Raw genomic sequence first — 21,637 nt, 5'->3', positions numbered from 1 at the left:
CTATTGAATCTGTTTCCACCATCATTTCAGGCAGTGATTTCCAGATCATAGGAACTCGCTGCGAAAAAAAAAGTTTCCTCATGTCGCCTCTGGTTCTTTGCCAATCTGTGTTCCCTGATTACTGACCTTCCTGTCACTGGAAACGGTTTCTCCTTATTTACTCTATGAAAACCGTTCATGATTTTGAACACCTCTATCAAATCTCCTCTAAATCTTCTCTGCACTAAGGAGAACAATCCCAGCTTGTCCAGTCTCTCCACATAACTGAAGTCCCTCATCCTTGGTACTATTCTAGTAAATCTCTTCACCACCCTCTCTAATGCCTTGACATCCTTCCTAAAGTGTGGTGCCCAGAATTGAACACAGTTATATAGTTACATGGGGGCCAATTTTCAGTGTGCCGTGGAGTTGGGATTGGAGGCGTGCGGGGGGTTAAATTCCCGAATTCGGGGGTCCCGGCACCATCCCGCCCAAAACCCGCCTCCATGTAAGTTTCAAAGGAGGCGGGTACCCGCCCCCCCGAGATGGGAAGGGATTAGTGCCAATTAACTGCCTGTTAACAGGTAGTTAACAGGCAGTTTTTAGCCTATTCCCTATTTTGAAGGTTGTCGTGTGGGATTCCCGACGGCTCCAAACCACGCCAAGTTAGAGCAGTCGGGCCGTCAGGTTGAAGGACTTGGAGGGGTCGAGATGTCGGTGTTCAGGTGAGTGATGGGTGCATGAGTGCAAAGGTAAGTGTGTTTGGTGTGTCTAAAGTGTGTAAAGAAGTTTCAATTACCTGTACTTTACAGCCTTCCTTCCTCTAGGTTTCGGGAGTCCATCATTCAGCCGGCACAGAAAGCAGAATGGCTGCGATCTGTCAAAAGTGACAGCCTGCAGTTTTCAGTGCCGGTGAGATTTCTAACTGAGTCTGCGTAGAAGGACTCATGTTAGAAGTAAGACTGTCAGTGTTTGACAGCTTCAAACAGCTGTGAAACGCTGATATTTCGTCTGTCAACACGTCTTGACAGATGAAATTTCAATCTGTGATGTCACCTGATGCCGGGTGGCCTTTAATTGGCCTGCTGGGCGGGCTCAACAAGGTCAATCAAGTTAAAATCGTGTGGATTGGCCGCATCTCGATGGAGGTGGGACTACAACCCCGAAAGTTGTAGTCCCGCCTCCTTCCCGACTTCTGAATGAAAATCCAGCCCATAGTATTTGCAGCACAGAAACAGGCCATTCAGCCCAACGGGTCTATGCTGCTGTTTAGGCTCCACACGAGCCGCTTCCCAGCATTATTCATCTAACCCCATCAAAATGTCATTCTATTCCTTTCTGCCTCATGTAAGATTATAGTCAATTTACTTATTAATTTGTCTATTAACACTTATTTTCTTTATACATATATATGCATGCAGTTACTAATTTGATTTTTAATACTTACTTTATATAAACACACACATATGTAATCATAATTAGCTCACAAAGCAAAGTAACCAATCATTGGTGGTCTGCACAGAGCGGGATTAAACAGAGTTGGGAATTTGGAAAGAGTGGGAATTCGGAGAAGAGGGGAAGGAGTTGTTACCTTTTGCCTCCACTACTTGTAGTGCTTTGTGTTACAGGTAGATAGTTAATTTCAGTACCCTTAACTTAATCTAGATCAAGTAAGTAGTCAGGAAAATACACAGTAAACTGATTAATTAATTCAGATGTAGTCCGTGGCCAGGGACAGGATGGTGTGACTAGAAGTGAGGCAGGTACGGGGATCCAGGAGGTAGTGTTGGAGGAGCCGCAGCCCTTGCTCTTGTCCAACAGGTTTGAGGCTCTTACTCCTATGAGGATGGGAACGGGGACTGCGTGGGGGATGAGCAACCTGGCCACAGCAACATGGAGCGGGGGGCCATTCAAGTGGGGGGAGTTAAAAGAAATGTTGTAGTGGTAGGGGATAGTACGTTAGGGGGATAGATAGGGTTCTTTGCAGCCGAGAGCGAGAGTCCCGAAGGCTGTGTTGCCTGCCCGGTGCCAGGGTTAAGGACATCTCCTCTGGGCTGGAGAGAAACTTGGAGTGGGAGGGGGAGGATCCAGTTGTCGTGGTCCATGTTGGTACCAACGACATAGATAGGACAAGGAAAGAGGTTCTGCTGAGGGAATTTGAGCAGCTAGGGGCCAAATTAAAAAGCAGAACCACAAGGGTAATAATCTCTGGATTACTACCTGAGCCACGTGCAAATTTGGCTACGGTAAATAAAATTAGAGAGTTAAATGCGTGGCTCAAAGACTGGTGTGGGAGAAATGGGTTTTGCTTCTTGGGACACTGGCATCAGTACTGGGACAGGAGAGAGCTGTTCCGTTGGGATGGACTTCACTTGGCCAGTGCTGGGACTAGAATCCTGGCGAATCGAATAACTAGGGCTGTAGAGAGGGCTTTAAACTAATTAGTGGGGGGGAGGTTTTAAGAGAGCAAAAAATAAAAATGACAGCGGAGAAGGCAATAGCGCAAGGTAGCAGTGGGGGAATTAAAAACCAGAGCGTGTCAGGAAGGGACAGAATGTATAATGATAAAGGTAAAGTAGTAAAAGGGGTAAAAGCAGGAATAAATTGTCAGAAAACATATTTGAAAGTTCTTTATCTGAATGCACGCAGCATTCGTAACAAAATTGACGAGTTGACGGTACAAATAACTACACATGGGTATGATCTGGTGGCCATTACGGAAACATGGCTGCAAGATGATCATGACTGGGAACTAAACATACAAGGGTATTTGACAATTAGGAAGGACAGACAGGAAGGAAAGGGAGGTGGGGTTGCTATGCTAATCAAGGATGGAATCACTGCAATAGTCAGAAATTGGGTCAAAGGATCAGGATAGTGAAACAGTTTGGGTGGAGATAAGGAATAATAAGGGGAAAAAGTCACTAGTGGGCGTAGTCTATAGGCCTCCTAACAGTTGCAACTCTGTTGGTTGGAGTATAAATCAGGAAATAGTTGGGGCTTGTAATAAGGGAACAGCTATAATCATGGGGGATTTTAACTTTCATATTGACTGGACTAATCAAATTGGGCATGACAGCCTTGAGGAAGAGTTCATAGAGTGTATTAGGGACGGGTTCCTTGAGCAGTATGTAACTGAACCAACCAGGGGGCAGGCAATCTTAGATCTGGTCCTGTGTAATGAGACAGGATTAATAAAAAAATGTCCTAGTAAAGGATCCCCTTGGAATGAGTGACCATAATATGGTTGAATTCCAAATTCAGTTTGAGGGTGAGAGAGTTGGATCTCAAACCAGCGTACTGAGCTTAAATAAAGGAGACTATGAAGGTATGAGAGTAGAATTGACTAAAGTGGACTGGGAAAACAGATTAAAGTGTAAAATGGTACAAGAGCAGTGGTCTACATTCAAGGAGATATTTCACATCTTTCAAGATAAATATATTCCACTGAGGAAAAAGGGGAGTAAAAGAAAAGATAGCCATCCGTGGCTTAGTAAAGTAATAAAGGATAGTATCCGACTGAAAACAAGGGCATATAAAGTAGCCAAATCTAGTGGGAGGATAGAAGATTGGGAAGCATTTAAAAGCCAGCAAACAATAACTAAAAGATTAATTAAGAAAGGGAAGATAGATTATGAAAGTAAACTAGCAAAAAATATAAAAACAGATAGCAAGAGCTTCTACAGCTATATAAAAAGAAAAAGGGCAGCTAAAGTGAACGTTGGTCCCTTAGAGGATGAGACTGGGAAACTAGTGGTGGGGAACATGGAGATGGCAAAGACACTGAACAAATATTGGGGCAGTAATTCCTCCCCAAACGCGTGAATACGGAAGGGGTACTCACGCGTCTGGCCGGAGGAAATGCCGGTTTTCAGCATGCACAGCGCATGCGCTGAAAACCGGCATTTCCTCTCCTCTAACCCAAGAGGTGAAGAGGCTAGCGCGTGTGCTGTAGGGGGCAGCGCGTGCGTCTTGGATTTCCTCTGTTTCGGGGGATTTGCGCATGTGTAAAGGCCTCCGGTCTTTACGCTTGTAAAAAGCACACGTAAGTATTTATTTTTACAGGTAAGTGGTGTTTTAGTGCAATTTAGAATTTTTTTTCCACAGGTTTATTATTTTAAAGAATCTACAATAAGGTAAGTTTAGTTTTAGACCCTTTTTATTAAAAATTTATTTTTTTCAAAAAAAAAATTATTGTTTAAATTTTTTTTAAAACTTATTTATACTTAATTTAATGATTGGGATGTTTTTTAAAATTTTATTTAAAGTTTAAGTAGTGTTTTGGGGTGCAGTACTTCTCATGAGTTTGACAGTTCTTACTCTCAAACTTATGAATGAAGTTTCCCCTCCCCTGATTGGCTGAACAGTGCTCACCTGATCCCATCCGGCACATCGCACTAACTACGCCGCTGGGTCAGGTTAGCACAGCGCGCCGACATCAGAACCGGGCCACTGACAGGAAATCCACTACGGGCCAGGTTTCAGATGTCGGCGCGCAGAGTAAGTGCACATCGGGGGCTTGCACGCGCGGCAAGCCCCCGACACCAAGTTCTGGGCCATTTTGTATCAGTCTTTACAGTAGAGGACACTAAAAATATTCCAACACTGGACAAACAGGGGGCAATGGTGGGGGAGGAGCTAAACACGATTAAAATCACTAAGGAGATGGTACTCGGTAAAATAATGGGACTTAAGGCGGATAAATCCCCCGGACCTGATGGCCTACATCCTAGGGTCTTGAAAGAAGTGGCGGTAGGGATTGTGGATGCATTGGTGATTATTTTCCAAAACTCCCTGGGCTCAGGAAAGGTCCCGGCAGATTGGAAAACTGCTAATGTAACACCCTTATTTAAGAAGGGAAGTAGACAAAAAGCTGGAAACTATAGACCAGTTAGCCTAACATCTGTGGTTGGTAAAATGTTGGAGTCCATTATTAAGGAAACAGTAACAGAGCATTTGGATAAACATAATTTAATAGGACAGAGTCAGCATGGTTTTATGAAGGGGAAGTCATGTTTGACAAATTTGCTCGAATTCTTTGAGGACGTAACATACAGGGTGGATAAAGGGGAACCAGTGGATGTAGTGTATTTGGACTTCCAAAAGGCATTTGACAAGGTTCCACACAAAAGATTACTGATCAAGATAAAAAATCACGGGATTGGGGGTAATATACTGGCATGGGTGGAAGATTGGCTATCTAACAGAAAACAAAGAGTTGGGATAAATGGTTCGTTCTCGGGCTGGCAATCAGTAACTAGTGGTGTTCCGCAGGGTTCAGTGCTGGGACCCCAACTCTTTACAATCTATATTAACGATTTGGAGGAAGGGACCGAGTGCAATATATCCAAGTTTGCCGACGATACAAAGATGGGAGGGAAGCAGTGAGTGAGGAGGACATAAAAAACCTGCAAAAGGACATAGACAGGCTAAGTGAGTGGGCAGAGATTTGGCAGATGGAATATAATATTGGAAAGTGTGAGGTTATGCACTTTGGCAGAAAAAATCAAAGAGCAAGTTATTATCTAAATGGAGAGAAACTGCAAAGTGCTACAGTACAAAGGGATCTGGGAGTCCTGATGCATGAAACACAAAAAGTTAGTATGCAGGTGATCAGGAAGGCCAATGGAATCTTGGCTTTTATTGCAAGGGGGTTGGAGTATAAAAACAGGGAAGTCTTGCTGCAGTTATACAGGGTATTGGTGAGGCCACACCTGGAATACTGCGTGCAGTTTTGGTTTCCATATTTAAGAAAAGATATACCTGTTCTTGAGGCAGTTCAGAGAAGGTTCACTCGGTTGATTCCGGAGATGAGGGTTTGACGTATGAGGAAAGGTTGAGTAGGTTGGGCCTCTACTCATTGGAGTTCAGAAGAATGAGAGGCGATCTTATCAAAACATATAAAATTGTGAGGGGGCTTGATCGGGTGGATGCAGTGAGGATGTTTCCACTGATGGGTGAGACTAGAACTAGGGGGCATAATCTTAGAATAAGGGGCTGCCCTTTCAAAACTGAGATGAGGAGAAACTTCTTTACTCAGAGAGTAGTAAATCTATGGAATTTGCTACCCCAGAGAGCTGTGGAAGCTGCAACATTAAATAAATTTAAAACGGAGATAGACAGTTTCCTAGCTGATAAGGGAATTAGGGGTTACGGGGAGAGGGCAGGGAAGTGGACGTGAGTCTAGATTCGGATCAGCCATGATCCTATTGAATGGCGGAACAGGCCCGAGGGGCCGTATGGCCTACTCATGCTCCTACTTCTTATGTTCTTATGTAAACGAAGTTACCTAATTAAAAATTTAATTAAATTTAATTAAATAAATCAAGGTCATATCAGGATGGCAGTGCAGTTGTTGTGCCACAACTGCAGCATGTGGGAGTTTGTGGAGAGCACTGTGATCCCGGACAACCACGTTTGCAGTAAGCGCCTGCAACTTGAGGAACTTCAGCTCACAGTTTTTGAGCTGGAATCTGAGGTGCAGACATTGCGGGGCATCAGGGATGGGGAGAGTTACCTGGACACTTTGATCCAGGAGGCAGTCACACCCCTTAGGTTAGGTAGTGGTTAGTGGTCAGGGACAGGAGGGTGTGACTGCAACTCAGCAGGTAAGGGGACCCCAGGTGCAGTGCTGGAGGAGCCTCAGCCTTTTCGCTTGTCCAACAGGTATGGGGTTCTTGCCTGTATGAATGAGGGAAAAGCCTTTTGGATGAATGAGCAGGCTGACCATGGCACCAGGGTGCAGGAGGCCATTCAAGTGCGGGGAGTGAAAGGGAATGTAGCTGTGGTAGGGGACAATATAGTCAGGGGGATAGATACTGTTCTCTGTAGCCGCGACCGAGAGTTCCGAAGGTTGTGTTGCCTGCCCGGTGCCAGGGATAAAGACATCTCCTCACGGCTGGAGAAGAACTTGGAATGGGAGGGGGAGGATCCAGTTGTGGTGGTCCACGTAGGAACCAATGACAGAGGTAGAACTAGGAATGAGGTTCTGCTGAGGGAGTTTGAGGAGCAGGATCCAAATTAAAAAGCAGAACCTCAAAAGTAATAATCTCTGGATTGTTACCTGAGCCACGTGCAAATTGGCCTAGGGACAAACAGATTAGAGGTTCAAAAACAAAAAGAAAATACTGCAGATGCTGGAAATCTGAAATAAAGACAGAAAATGCTGGAGAAACTCAGCTGGTCAGGCAGCATCTGTGAAGAGAGAAACCGAGTTAACGTTTCAGGTCGATGACCTTTCGTCAGAACTGGAAAAAAGCAGGAAATGGAACAGATTTTTAAGCAAGTGAAGAGGCTGGGAAAGGGGGGAGGGGATGAAAGAACAAAAGGGAAGGTCTGTGATAGGATGGAAGGCAGGAGAGATTAAGAGAGATTAAGAGATATTCAAGGCAAAAGGAGATGGTAATGGGACAGGTTAAGAAACAAAGGATGGCTCTAGATGAAGTGTAAATTGTGCTGGCAGAATGGAAGACAGCTGCCTTGTGGGAGAGAAGAAAAAAAGACACAGACATAAAAATGTGGATAAATTTTTTTTTTATATATATATATGATGGGGCCGAGGTTATGATCTGAAATTGTTGAACTCTATGTTGAGTCCAGAAGGCTGTAAAGTGCCTAATTGAAAGATGAGGTGCTGTTCCTCGAGCTTACGCTGAGCTTCCATGGAACAATGCAAGAGGCCGAGGACAGTGAGGTCTGAGTGGGAGTGGAGTGGTGAATTAAAGTGACAGGCGACCGGAAGCTCGGGGTGCCCCTTACGGACTGAATGGAGGTGTTCCGCAAAGCGGTCACCCAATCTGCAATTGGTCTCCCCAATGTAGAGGAGACCACATCGTGAGCAGCGAATACAGTATACTAAATTGCGAGAAGTACAAGTAAATCACTTTTTCACCTGGAAGGGGTGTTTAGGGCCCTGGACAGTGGGAAGGGGGGAGGTATAAGGGCATGTGTTGCATCTCCTGCGCTTGCATGGGAAGGTGCCAGGGGAAGGGGTGTTGGGGGTGATAGCGGAGTGGACAAGGGTGTCGCGGAGGGAGCGGTCCCTACGGAATACTGAAATGGGAGGTATGGGGAAGATGCGTTTGGTGGTGGGATCACGCTGGAGGTTGCGGAAATGGCGGAGGATGATCCGTTAAATGTGGAGGCTGGTGGGGTGAAAGGTGAGGACAAGGGGAACTCTGTCGTTGTTCCGGAAGGGAGGGGCGGGGTGAGGGCAGAAGTGCGGGAGATAGAACGGACACGGTCAAGGGCCATGTCAACCACTGTAGAGGGGAATTCTCGGTTGAGGAAAAAGGAAGACATGTCAGAAGCACTAGTATGGAAGGTGGCATCGTCAGAGCAGATGCGGCGGAGATGGAGAAACTGGGAGAATGGAATAGAGTCCTTACAGGAGGCGGGTGGGAGGAAGTGTAGTCCAGGTAGCTGTGGGAGTCAGTGGGCTTGTAGTGAATGTTTGTCAGTAAAGATTAGAGGTTCAAATGTGTGGCTCAAAGAGTGGTGTGGGAGGAAGGGGTTTTGGTTCATGGGGCACTGGCACCAGTACTGGGGAAAGAGGGAGCTGTTCCGTTGGGACGGGCTCCACTTAAACTGGGCTGGGACCAATGTCCTGGTGAACTGAATAACTAGGGGAGTAGACAGGGCTTTAAACTAATGAAGGGGGGGTGGTGGGAGGATTCAGGAATGAATAAATTTAAAAGCAATGAGAGAAATGTCAAGGCTCTAGGGCAGATTATAGCTTTGGGTAAAAATAAGCAGAGCGGGTCAGGAAGGGTAGCAAAGGTAATAAGGCATCAGTGACTAAAGTGACATCAGGGAAAAAGAGAAATAAGTCAAAGCTAAAGGCACTATATCTGAATGCACAAAGCATTCGCAATAAAATAGATGAATTAATAGCGCAGTTAGAAATTAACAGGTTTGATCTAATAGCCATTACGGAGATGTGGTTGCAAAGTGGCCAACATTGGGAACTAAATATTCCAGGATACTTAACTTTTAGAAGAGATAGGCAAAATGGAAAAGGAGGATTAGTAGCCCTGATAATAAAGGATGGGATAAAGACAGTAGAGAGAAAGGATCTTGGCTCTGAAAATCAAGAAGTAGAATCAGTTTGGGTGGAGCTAAGAAACAGCAAGGGGCAGAAAACATTGGTGGGAGTTGTTTATAGGCCCCAAAACAGTAGTTGTCATGTAGGGCAGAGTATAAATCAGGAAATTAGAGGCGCATGTAACAAAGGTAATACAGTAATCATGGGGGACTTTAATCTACATATAGACTGGGCAAAACGAATTTTCAGTAATAGTGTGGAGGACGAATTCATGGAATGTATACAAGATAGTTTTCTAGATCAGTATGTTGAGGAACCAACTAGGGAACAGGCTATTTTAGATCTAGTATTGTGCAACGAGAAAGGGTTAATTAATAACTTGTAGTAAAGGGGCCTTTAGGGAAGAGTGACCATAATATGATAGAATTTTATATTGAGTTTGAAAGTGACTTAGTTAAATCCGAAACTAGGGTCTTAAATCTAAACTAAGCAAACTACGTAGGTATGAGGGGCGAGTTGGCCAAGGTGGATTGGGAAACTACATTAAAAAGTATGATGGTGGACGAGCAATGGCTAGCATTTAAAGAATTAATACATAATTTACAACAAATATACATTCCTTTAAGGCGCAAAAACCCCACAGGAAAAGTAGTCCAACCGTGGCTAACAAGAGAAGTTAAAGATAGTATTAGATCAAAGGAAGAGGCTTATAATGCTGCCAAAAAGAGTAGTAAGCCTGAGGATTGGGAGGATTTAGAATTCAGCTAAGGAGGACCAAGAAATTGATTTAAAAAAAGGGAAAATAGAATATGAAAGTAAACTTGCAAGAGACATAAAAACAGACTAAGAGCTTCTATAGGTATGTAAAAAGGAAAAGATTAGCGAAAGTAAATGTGGGATGCAATGTTGCACATGGTGAATTTCAGAGCAAAGAAAATGTTGGTTACTGCATTTTTAAAACATATACAGATTTCTTTAGCTTACAAGTTTTTAAATCCAACTATATGTCCAGTGCCACCTCATTGGGACATCCTCTCTCACCAGTGACAGATCGCTTCTGTCATCTCACCTGCAGCTGCCATCTATTCCAGCATATGGAGGGAGTCATTGGAGAGCCTGGGTGCAAGAGTTCACCTTTGTGCAGTGATTGTCAGTGTTTTCAGCACCTCAATGCTGTCAAACACTGAGAAATCAACTGTCAAAATAAAATTGTGCATGGTCCCTTTAAAGAAACCGGCAGATGACGCTTCATCAAATGACGTCATCAGACCCGCTTCCTGTTAATTCCTGATTTACTTTTTAACCCGCACGGGCTTAACAAGTAAATCAAGGGAAAATCACGTCTGTGGAGCGGAGGCAGCTGGGGGTGGGACTGGAACCCGGAAACCAGTTGACCCGCACCCATCCCAACATCGAGCAGAAAATCGCGGCCTTTGTGTCTGTCATCACGGAAGAAGGCGCAAAAATCTTCCTGGAAATAGTGGACAGCCAAGGGTCTAGCGAGAATGAGGAACTGAAAGATATTAGCATTAGTAAAAAAACGTAGTACTGGAGAAATTAATGGGTCTGAAAGCCAATAAATCCCCTGGACCTGATGGCCTACATCCTAGGGTTTTGAAAGAGTTGGCTATAGAGATAGTGGATGCATTGGTTGTCATTTTACAAAATTCCATAGATTCTAGAAAGGTTCCCACGGATTGGAAGGTAGCAAATGTAACCCCACTATTTAAGAAAGGAGGGAGAGAGAAAACAGGGAACTACAGACCAGTTAGCCTGACATCAGTAGTAGGGAAAATGCTAGAATCGATTATTAAGAACGTGGTAACAGTGCACTTAGAAAATAATAATAGAATTGGGCAGAGTCAACACGGATTTATGAAAGGGAAATTGTGTTTGACAAATCTGTTGGGAGTTTTTTGAGGTTGTAACTAGCAGAATAGATAAGGGGGAACCAGTGGATGTGTATTTGGATTTTCAGAAAGCATTCAATAAAGTGCCACACAAGAGGTTATTACACAAAATTAGGGCTCATGTGATTGGGGGTAATATACTAGCATGGATTGAGGATTGGTTAACGGACAGAAAATAGAGAGTAGGAATAAATAGGTCATTTTTGGGTTGGCAGGCTATAACTAGTGGGGTACCGCAAGGATCATTACTTGGGCCTCAGCTATTCACAATTTACATCAATGATTTGGATGAGGGGACAAAATGTAATACATCCAAGTTTGCTGATGATACAGAGCTGGGTGGGAATGTAAGTTGTGAGGAGGATGCAAGGAGGCTTCAAGGGGATATTATCAGGCTAAGTGAGTGGGCAAGAACATGGCAAATGGAATATAATGTGGAGAAATGTGAAGTTATCCACTTTGGTAGGAAAAATAGAAAAGCAGAGTATTTTTTAAATGATGAGAGATTGGGAAATGTTGGTGTCCTTGTACACAAATCACTGAAAGTTAACATGCAGGTACAGCAAGCAATTAGGAAAGCAAATGATATGTTGGCCTTTATTACAAGAGGACTTGAGTATAAGAGTAAAGACATCTTATTGCAATTATATAGGGCCCTGGTGAGACCGCACCTGGAGTATTGTGTACAGTTTTGGTCTCCTTATCTAAGGAAGGATATACTTGCCATAGAGGGAGTGCAGTGAAGGTACACCAGATTCCTGGGATGGCAGGACTGTCGTATGAGGAGAGATTGGGTCGACTAGGCCTGTATTCACTAGAGTTTAGAAGAATGAGAGGGGATCTCATTGAAACATACAAAATTCTTACAGGGCTTGACAGGGTAGATGCAGGGAGGATGTTTCCCCTGGCTGGGGAATCTGGAATCAGGGGTCATCGTCTCAGAATAAGGGGTCGGCCATTTAGGACTGTGATGAGGAGAAATTTCTTCACTCAGAGGGTGGTGAATCTTTGGAATTCTCTACCCCAGAGGGCTGTGGCAGCTCGGTCATTGAGTATATTCAAGACAGAGATCGATAGATTTTTGAACATTAAGGGAATCAAGGGATATAGGGATAGTTCAGGAAAGTGGAGATGAGGTAGAAGATCAACCATGATCTTATTGAATGGCGGAGCAGGCTCGAGGGGCCAAATGGCCTATTCCTGCTCCTATTTCTTATGTTCTTATGTTTCTGTACATAAGGAATCTCCATAAACATGAATGAGAATTCCCTCTTTGGTTGGGCCGAACCACGTGATCCCGGGGCACTTGCGAACCATCTGCACCCCTGGGATACGTGGGCCTCTACGCAGGCCTACATGTAGAGGCCCAGGAGCACGAGTCTCCGTGGATCCCGAAGCAGAAGGTAAGTTCGTCGATTTTTTGCTGGTCGGAGGCATCTGGCCGTGGAAAGCCTCCGACCGCAAATTCAGGCCCATTGTCTTCACATCCATCTGAACCAGCGAGACAGACAGACGGGGCCTCAGTTTAACATCCTCAGCTGAAAGGCAGCCCGCCCTCAATACAGCAGTGAAGTGTCAGCCTATATTATGTGCTCAAGTTGTGGAGCAGGCCAAGAACCCACAGCCTTCTGATCCAGAAGCAACAGTGCTACCAACCGAGCCAAGCAGGCATACTGTGCAGTGTTATGCCAGTAGTATGGCTGTACAAATTTGATGGGAACAATAACATGAGACCTAGCAGTGCTGTATTCACAAAGCCTGCGTTACTCTTATGGAGGATGGGGACAAGATGTTGCAGTGCCTAGCTGTACTATGTGCAATTCTTTTCCTAGTGTAATGAAACCAGTGATAGGTCACTTCAACAACAACAACCTACATTTATATAGCACACTTAACATAGTAAAACATCTCAAGGTGCTTAACGAGCGATGTCAATAAAAAAAAAATTGACACCGAACTACCGAAGGAGATATCCGGAAAGATGACCAAAAGCTTGATCAAAGAGGTAGGTTTTAAGGAGCATCTTAAAAGAGGAGAGAGAGTTAGAGAGGCAGAGAAGTTTAGGGAGGGAATTCCGGAGTTTAGGGCCAAGGCAGCTGAAAGCACAGCCGCCAATGGTGGAGGGATCAAATTTGGCGATGTGCAAGAGGCCAGAATTGGCAGAGCGCCGAGATCTCGAAGGCTTGTAGGGCTGGAGGAGGCTACAGAGATGGGGGAGGGGTGAGGCCATGGAGGGATTTGAAACAAGGATGAGGATTTTAAAATTGAGGTGTTGTCAGACCAGGAGCCACTGAAGGTCAGCAAGCACTTTGCAGTGATAGTTGAGTTGCCCTATGAGCTCATGGTAGTACCCTGGCAGCACATACTGTTGATCCATTTGACCTGTGGAACACAACTTAAAATGGCAATTTTTATGTCAGTTTTATATTCAGCTTTACAAATGCCCTAGTCAGAATTTGCAAAGTAGCTGTAAAGAGCATTGCAATTGGGTCACATCTGGATCGGAGTGGTAATCCATATTCAAGGGCCGGGAAGGAAAGTATGGAAGGTTGGAGCACAAAAATGGTAACACTTCTACCCACCCCCCACCCTTCTCGGCAGCACCCCCCCCCCCCCCCCAGACCATCGTGGAAGTAGCTGCCGAGACCCAACTGACATTCAAAGTAAGAACAAAACCAAAAGTACCATTTCCAGCAGCCATGATGGGATACAATGCTACCAAAATTCCACAGTGCAAAGCAGAAGAGACTGCCATGTGTGTCCGGCCTGCTCTGTAAATGGATGGGTGCACTCAAATCCCCACCACCACCACATTCACCTGAGACCATCCAACCTGGTCCGCCATACTGATTTAGAAACTCCTGACGTGATTTCTTGATACACTGGTTGTGGGGGTGAATTTCTCTGGGGTTTCTTCCACTCCACTGCTGTAACTTCAGTGGAAACGCCGTAAACGGGATTTCCGCCAAAGTTGTGGCGGTTGACCGGGAGAAGCCTAAAGAAATTCGCTCCCCCCCAATCCCATGCATTTATCTGAGTTTGACCATAGCCCCAAAACGCAACTCTTGAGAAAGAACAAGAAGAAATCCGTAAAACTTACGGGGAAGACAGACTGAAAGTAAGAGAGATTGGCAACGCTGGTCCGGAAGCCTGCAAGCAATGATTTTCAGCAGTTTGGATCTCTTCACGTATCATCTGTACATTGCATGTCGAGTGTTGGACTATCCTCCACCAGCCAAATATGTTTTAAAGTAACACAACGCTGTTTTGTAAACACAGGTGAAGTGCTGGGTGTGCAATGGGCGAGGATACCGGGGCAACAATGGCAGATGCAGCCACTGCAATGGCAATGGGCTTCAACGGTAAGCAAGCATGATCAAGACACTGCGCTGAATCCAGTAAGATCTGAGCCCTCAGTATGGGAAGAATGTCTGTTTGGATGTAGGATTTAATTGGATTTGGAGTGTGGGAAAAATAAGTTGAGTGACTGTGTGTGTGTGTGTGTGTAGGAAACATTGGACGGATGTTGAGACTGGGAACCTTGTCATTTCCCCCCTCTCCATTAGCTTGGGCATACTGGAAACAATTGTAGTACCCATCACCACCAGCACCACATTCACCTGAGATCAGCTAACTCAGCATAGACTAATGGTGGATGCTAGGATCTCCTCAATTCAGTAGCACACCAAATAGTGTGTCCCCAAAACGGGAGCCTGGCCCTCTTTTATTCAAAGGAGTGTGGAAACACCTAGCAAGTACTGAAAGCTTTTAATAAGAGAGTGAAAAATATAATGGCTGTGAATGAATTTGAGAATTTGTCAAAGTCAGAGTGGCTCCATTCACCAATATTATCTGAACCTCATTCTGGAATCTTTAGCAAGATTGGGGCTGATGTACAGTACACTTGCGAAGTTGCGTTCTCAGTGTTTAAGAGCATCACTGAAGACAGAAGGTAGTTATGTTCTTTCCTTTTTGGGGAGTTGGAAGAGGGGTTTAATTTGGCTTCAGAGCTGTTAAGTTGTGAAAACTTGTGAAGCTGAATTACACCCATGAATCTCATGGTCTTTTAATCAAGAATATTCTTTTAATCATGGAATCTTACAGTACGAAGGAGGCCATTTGGCCCATCATGCCTGTGCCGGCCCATTGCCCTGCAAATTTTTCCTTTTCAAGTACTTATCCAATTCCATTTGGAAAGTTACTATTGAATCTGCTTCCACCACCCTGTCAGACAGTGCATTCCAGATCATAGCAACTCGCTACGTAAAAAAATTTCTCCTCATCTCCCCTCCGGTTCTTTTCCCAATTACCTTAAATCTGTGTCCTCTGAATAATGACCCTCCTGGCAGTGGAAACAGTTTCTCCTCATTTACTCTATCAGAATCTTTCATTAAAGGGTTTTTAAATTTACAAGGAAGACTGTCCTTGCTGCTGTTATTATAAATGAGACTGTCCTGGGCTTGATTCCTGGCCTGTGCTCTTGTTAGTTGATCTCAGCCAGGGAAGCAGTTGGAGTGCTACAGCTGGCCTCAGTACCTCTAGACCAAAGGGGAGAACATTGGCCAGGCCTCCAGCTCCTGATCCTTATCCAGTGACCCAGCTGTAAAGTGCACAATGTATGGATGTTGGACGAGGACAGCATGAAGGTCTACTGTAACGCCCAATACCACCAAGAAGACTGCCGACACTAACGGCCTAGGTTCACACAAATAATAACCACTTGACTGAGGTAGCAGAGGGCTGCTGGTGCCTTTAACACCTTCCTCTAGAAAGGGTAAGTGCCCTTGAGAGGACAGGAGTCAAATTGGAAAGGAACAAAATAAAACTTGTATTTCCTGTGTGTTATGGAGCCGGACCATGTGGACAGCTCTCTTCCTTACAAGGGCAACACCTACTAAAGTGGAGTGAGCCATGTGATTTATAGGACCCTATAATAAAGTGGAGTGAGCCATGTGATTCATAGGACTCTATATAGGACCCTTAAATCCAGGATACAAAATGTCCTTGATTTAAATATTTTTAGCTAAAGCACGGCAAGGCTACCACGGGGTGGCATCTTAAGGTCAGATTGCACAACACGTAAAATAAGGTGAACAACAAGCCTCATAGTAGGTTTTGTTGGATAGAAAATATAATGCATTTTATCTGTCTTCTGTTTCTTGTTGGTCCTCAGCTGTAATTTGTGTTCTGGCTGTGGTACCAAACCTTGCAAAACGTGCAAACAAAGTGGACAACTAATGGTGTACATCCAGCTGACAGTCAAGTGGTAAGCTCAGTGCCTTCATAGTATACTGGACTCCTATTAGAGAATAATATTGAGGAGTGCGAGGATTGAATCTTTTATATTCGAACACTCTTCTGAAGCACTGTCTGAGAGTTCTTGTTTGAACCCAATTCAGTTAAAAGGAAGACACCAAGACTTTGGAAATGTATTGCTTATCCTATCTATAATGTAAGAAGATAGCAGTCTCACCACAGTTTCCATGGGTATGGGTCCATAAAACTGACCCTTAATTGGCAAATCTCACTCTGAGAGACCACAAGGATGGCTGATGAAAGAAATGGGATTATTACGCTCTCAGTAGTCTTGAAATTGGGATTAAAACCAAGCTCCATTTAGTGCAGAAAGGCTTTGCCATGCCCCTAACAAAAGCTATTTTATTTTTCTGGGAATGCCTGATGCCAACACAGGATGCTAGCGATGGGGAAATAAGGCAATCGAGCAGACAAACACTGTTTTGGAGATTAAGGAATTGATAAGCTTGCGTGTACCTGTCATTGGAAGGCAAAAGGAGGGATATTATAGAAGGCAGTTTATAGTGTAGAACAGGAGTTTGAGCTTTCCTTTCACTCTAAAATGGTTCTGGAGTAGAAAGAGGATTTGGGTAAAGAGGAGATATTGCTTGAGATGGTCAAGTCAGATTAGTAGTGAACAAACCTGCACCATGAGTATGCAAGTCTGCAACCCTTAGATTTAAGAATGCAAAGGTAGGTGTACCAGGGGGAATGATAGAGGTGGGAGACAGTGAAGGGTCCGATGAGGATGAGGCCATTGAAAGCAGAAGCAAGGGAGCTGTTGAATAGATTGACAGAGCTGACAAATGTGGAGGACCAAGTGTAGGCATCTTTGGAGTTCGGGAGATGGGACTAGTTTTCTTCCAGGGACGGGGCCCATTATAGAGGGATCGGAGGTGGACAGGGAGGTGTGGATTGTGAAGGAAACAAAATGATCAGAGATGGCATCAGTGGTGTTTAGGCCCTCTGATGTGATGAGGCCTTGTGATGGGGGAGGTTCAGGGGGCGAAGGAGTTAATCTGAAAGGGTGGGGTTAAATGAGGACAGAAAGGTGGACAATTGTGAGGAAAAAGGACCGGAGGAATTAAGGTATATTTGCTTGGTGGAAAGGTTGAGTGAGGAAAATAGGAAGGAGTTTTGCTGAAGTCCCTCCAAGACTTGGGAGGTCAATTGACAGTTGTGATTTTTATGGGGGGAAGCTACAGGGTGAGTTGCTTAAACTTTGGAGAAAGAGCTGGAGGAGTAAAGAGGATAGGCTCAGAAGGGACCCAAAGATAAGGTCCAAACTTCTGCCACAGTGTTTTGGGTGAGGAATGTGTTGGACAAAGCTGATCGGGATCCTTCTGAATCCCCCCCCCAGAAAAAAAACTATGCTAGTCCCCTTTAGGTGTTCAGAATAAGGAACTCTTGATGTGATATGTTGCTTATCCTATCCATAGTGCCTGTGGCATCTGCTGTGTTCAAAGACTATATATTATGCAAGTATAAATGCTTCCAGTAGACGGCGTCTAGCTCTGGAGGTAATCTTGTGATTCATTTGGTAAATTTGTGGCTGGAGGCAGATGATCAAGTTTAGAACAAGGGGACTGATAACGGCTCCCAGTGTAGCATCCCTGGGACCACTGCACATCGGACGATCGGTGCACATTGGAGGCAAGGTGCTGACCTCACCCAATCAGGTGAGGCCAGTTCATTTAAGTATCCTAACTCCGATCTGGCACCCAGCACATCATGCACTGGGGACTTGATGAGGACACACCATGGTCCTGGACAGGGCTTCCTGCGCCAGCAGCTCCTGTGGGCTGCCCGTAAAGCTGCGCCTTTATGCTGCTAAAGAAATGGCTGAAGGAAGATGGCCCCTTTCACAGATCAGGGGTTGGAGGCCCTGCTGCAGGAGGTCTTGCAACAAAGCGTGGCCACCTTTTGAAACGCCCATTTCAAATGGACGCTAAGTGTCTAACGTGCTCTTCAAGCCACATTATGGGGCTTTACCCATATCTACATAAAATCTGTGGTGTTAAGGAGCTTCGCTCATAATGCGTGTGCAGGCTCAAAGAGTTGAAAATACCTCTTGGTAACTTTTAGATCCGCAGTGCATATGGGGCGCTGAGTAGGCCTCAGGCCTCAATGGCCAATGATACAGGGCTCCAGTCCCCAAATTCAGTACTGCTTTGAGTGCATCCAATCATAATTTTAACTCCACAGTTGCCAAGGTACTGAGCTAAACAGGAATAAAGACAAGTGGAGTGATCTTGTAAAAGAAGTGGTTTCGCCTCGGTTCTGTTCAAACCCAGTACATGCACACAATGGCGTTGGCATCCTTTTACAAAGGAGAGAGCCAGAAACTCGAGCTGTAGCAGCACTGACAGAGGCCCGAAACAGCTTGACCTCCCGTCGTGTCTGCTGTGGATGGCGTGCAGCACAAGAGACCAATATTTGCAGTAATAGTGCTTTATTACTGTAATGAAACCTGTTTGTCTTGATCCTGTATTTGTTTTGCACTCATGTATATTACCCTCCCCCACTGTGTATAGTTTCACTTCCTCTTTCCCGACTAACCTGGGAGGTTCCAGGTCTTGGCTCTTGGCTCCGCCCCTGACTTCTCTTACATAAAGATCCCAGGATCTGTATGACTCATTCCTGTGAACCAGTCGGCGTGTTGAGATGTTAGCTCTGATCTTAGTGATTAAAAGCCAACTTGTTTAAGTCTATAACTTCTAGTTTTGTGGTTATTGAAGGCCCATCAATTTTAATCACTAAAGAATACTAGGATGGATCAACTCCTAAAACCAGAGCGTCTGGACTTGGATCCACATTCTGCTGAAGCATCAAATCAATTTGGACACTGGCTCAAATGCTTCGAACTCTTCGCGGGGGCCTCATCCGCTAGCGAGGTAGATAAACTGAGTCTACTGACTACTCGCGTAAGTCATCGGATTTATTCGTTCATCCGGGACGCCACCTCTTACACGGAGGCCATCACTGTCCTGAAGGCCCAATACCAGAGGCCGGTAAACGAAGTGTACGCCAGACATCTGCTGGCTACACGCAGGCAGCGACCAGAGGAATCAATGGACGATTTCTTACAGGGCCTAAAGGACCTGGTGCGGGACTGTAACTGCAAGGCCGTGACGGCCAACGCGTACTCTGACGAATTGGTCTGCGATTCCTTCATCACGGGCCTCAAATCGAATTATATCCGGCAGAGACTGCTGGAGAAGGAGGTCCTGGACTTAAAAAAGGCAGTGGCCACTGCGCGATCGCTGGACGTGGCCGAGAAAAACTCTGACTCTTATTCTTCCGGCCATGCGGCCCTCACCGCCTCGTGCGCGCCGAGGGGGCCGCCATCTTGGAATCAGCCATCTTCCCCATCCAGGTCTCAGACCAGCTCTACGCCGCCGGAGTCCCCACACAGAAGTTCACCCAGGGGTCCTACTACAGCGGCAATGTCTCGAGGCCTGAAATGCTACTTCTGCGGCCAGGCCAAGCACCCCAGACAACGATGCCCAGCGAAGGACGCTACATGCTTCAAATGTAAGAAAAAGGGGCATTTTAGCAAAGTCTGCAGGGGGAATCCGATTTCCAACTCCGTCACCGCCTCGTGGGGGCCGCCATCTTGGGATCCGCCATCTTTTCCCGACTCAACGGCCGCCCAGGGCCCAACAGTGGCTTCGATCACGGTGGATCAATCCAGGCCACACCCGTTGACAAAATCCATGATGGACATACAGGTAAACGGGAATTTAACGAAATGTTTAATTGACTGTGGGAGTACCGAGAGTTTTATCCACCCTAGCCTGGTATGGCGGCACTCATTAACGGTAACCCCTACACGGAGCAGAATTGCTATGGCTGCTAAGCCCCACACTTCGGACATTTTGGGCTACTGTGTGGTAACACTGACTGTAAAAGGCACGGACTACAAGGATTTTAAACTCCTCGTGATGCCAGAACTCTGTGTTAATGTAATCTTGGGCCTGGACTTCCAGTGCCACCACGAAAGTGTCACGCTAGCATATGGCGGGTCCCAGCCGCCACTCACAGTCTGTGGCCTATCAACCTTAAAAATCAGCCCGCCCTCTTTATTCGCTAATCTCGCTCCGAACTGTAGGCCCATAGCGACCAAAAGTAGACGGTACAGTCTGGAAGACAGACACTTTATCAAGGCGGAAGTGGACAGACTCCTGCGGGAAGGCATTATTGAATGCAGTACCAGCTCGTGGCGTGCCCAAGTAGTCATAGTTAAAAATAGCGTAAAGAAACGGATGGTAATTGACTACAGCCAGACTGTTAATATTTATACCCAGCTGGACGCCTACCCTTTACCCCGCATATCAGAAATGGTCAACCAGATTGCGCAATACCGAGTCTTCTCGACTATCGACCTCAAATCCGCGTATCACCAGCTCCCCATTAGAACGGAGGACCGCCCATACACCGCGTTTGAGGCGAATGGGCGCCTCTACCATTTTCCCAGAGTGCCCTTCGGAGTAACAAATGGGGTCTCGGTCTTCCAACGTGAGATGGACCGCATGGTTGACGAGAATAAACTACAGGCTACCTACCCCTATCTGGACAATGTCACTATCTGTGGGCACAACCAGCAAGACCACGATCTAAATCTTACGAGATTTTTAAAAACTGCCCTAAAGCTGAATCTAACCTACAACGAAGACAAATGTGTCTTCAACACAACCCGTCTCTGTATCCTCGGCTGTGTGGTGGAAGATGGGGTAATTGGATCGGACCCTGACCAATTATGCCCCCTAAAGGAACTGCCCCTGCCACACAATTCCAAAGCTTTAAAAAGGTGCCTGGGATTTTTTTCGTATTATGCCCAATGGGTGCCCAATTACTCTGATAAGGCCCGACCCCTCATTAAATCGACGTCCTTCCCACTATCAGCTGAAGCCCGGGAGGCTTTCACCAGTATTAAACAGGACATTGAAAGGGCTGCAGTGTGTGCAGTGGACGAATGCATTCCCTTTCAAGTCAAAAGCGATGCGTCAGACTTTGCCTTAGCTGCGACCCTCAATCAGGCTGGGAGACCTGTGGCCTTCTTCTCCCGAACCCTTCAGGGACCTGAAATCAGGCACTCTTCTGTCGAGAAGGAGGCACAGGCTATAGTGGAGGCAGTGCGGCACTGGAGACACTACCTAGCCGGCAAACGTTTCACCCTGCTCACCGACCAGCGGTCGGTGGCTTTCATGTTTAATAACAAACAAAGGGGGAAAATCAAGAATGACAAAATACTCAGGTGGAGGATCGAACTATCCATGTTCGACTATGATATTATGTACAGGCCGGGAGCCCTTAATGAACCCCCAGACGCCCTATCGCGGGGAATGTGTGCCAGCATTCATACGGACAAATTACAAGGTCTCCATAACGACCTCTGTCACCCAGGGGT

The 21,637-nt window shown here is 45.6% G+C and overlaps 1 protein-coding gene across 1 annotated transcript in view; it reads left to right on the top strand.

Annotated features, from left to right (window-relative positions):
• LOC147110928 (protein SSUH2 homolog) overlaps positions 1 to 21,637 on the top strand; it is a 117,151-nt gene that overhangs the window by 78,356 nt on the left and 17,158 nt on the right. Inside the window, exons 9-10 of the mRNA XM_086001342.1 lie at positions 14,212 to 14,294; positions 16,106 to 16,198. Of these exons, the coding sequence (XP_085857468.1) occupies positions 14,212 to 14,294; positions 16,106 to 16,198 (176 nt within the window). The remainder of the gene's footprint in view (positions 1 to 14,211; positions 14,295 to 16,105; positions 16,199 to 21,637) is intronic.

Source organism: Somniosus microcephalus, chromosome 11 (genome assembly GCF_052327205.1).
Source record: "Somniosus microcephalus isolate GS21.2 chromosome 11, FLI_Smic_1.0, whole genome shotgun sequence".
NCBI classification, from domain to species: domain Eukaryota; kingdom Metazoa; phylum Chordata; class Chondrichthyes; order Squaliformes; family Somniosidae; genus Somniosus; species Somniosus microcephalus.
The sequence above is the reverse complement of the archived record's forward strand: the minus strand, read 5'-3'. Positions and strand labels throughout refer to the sequence as shown.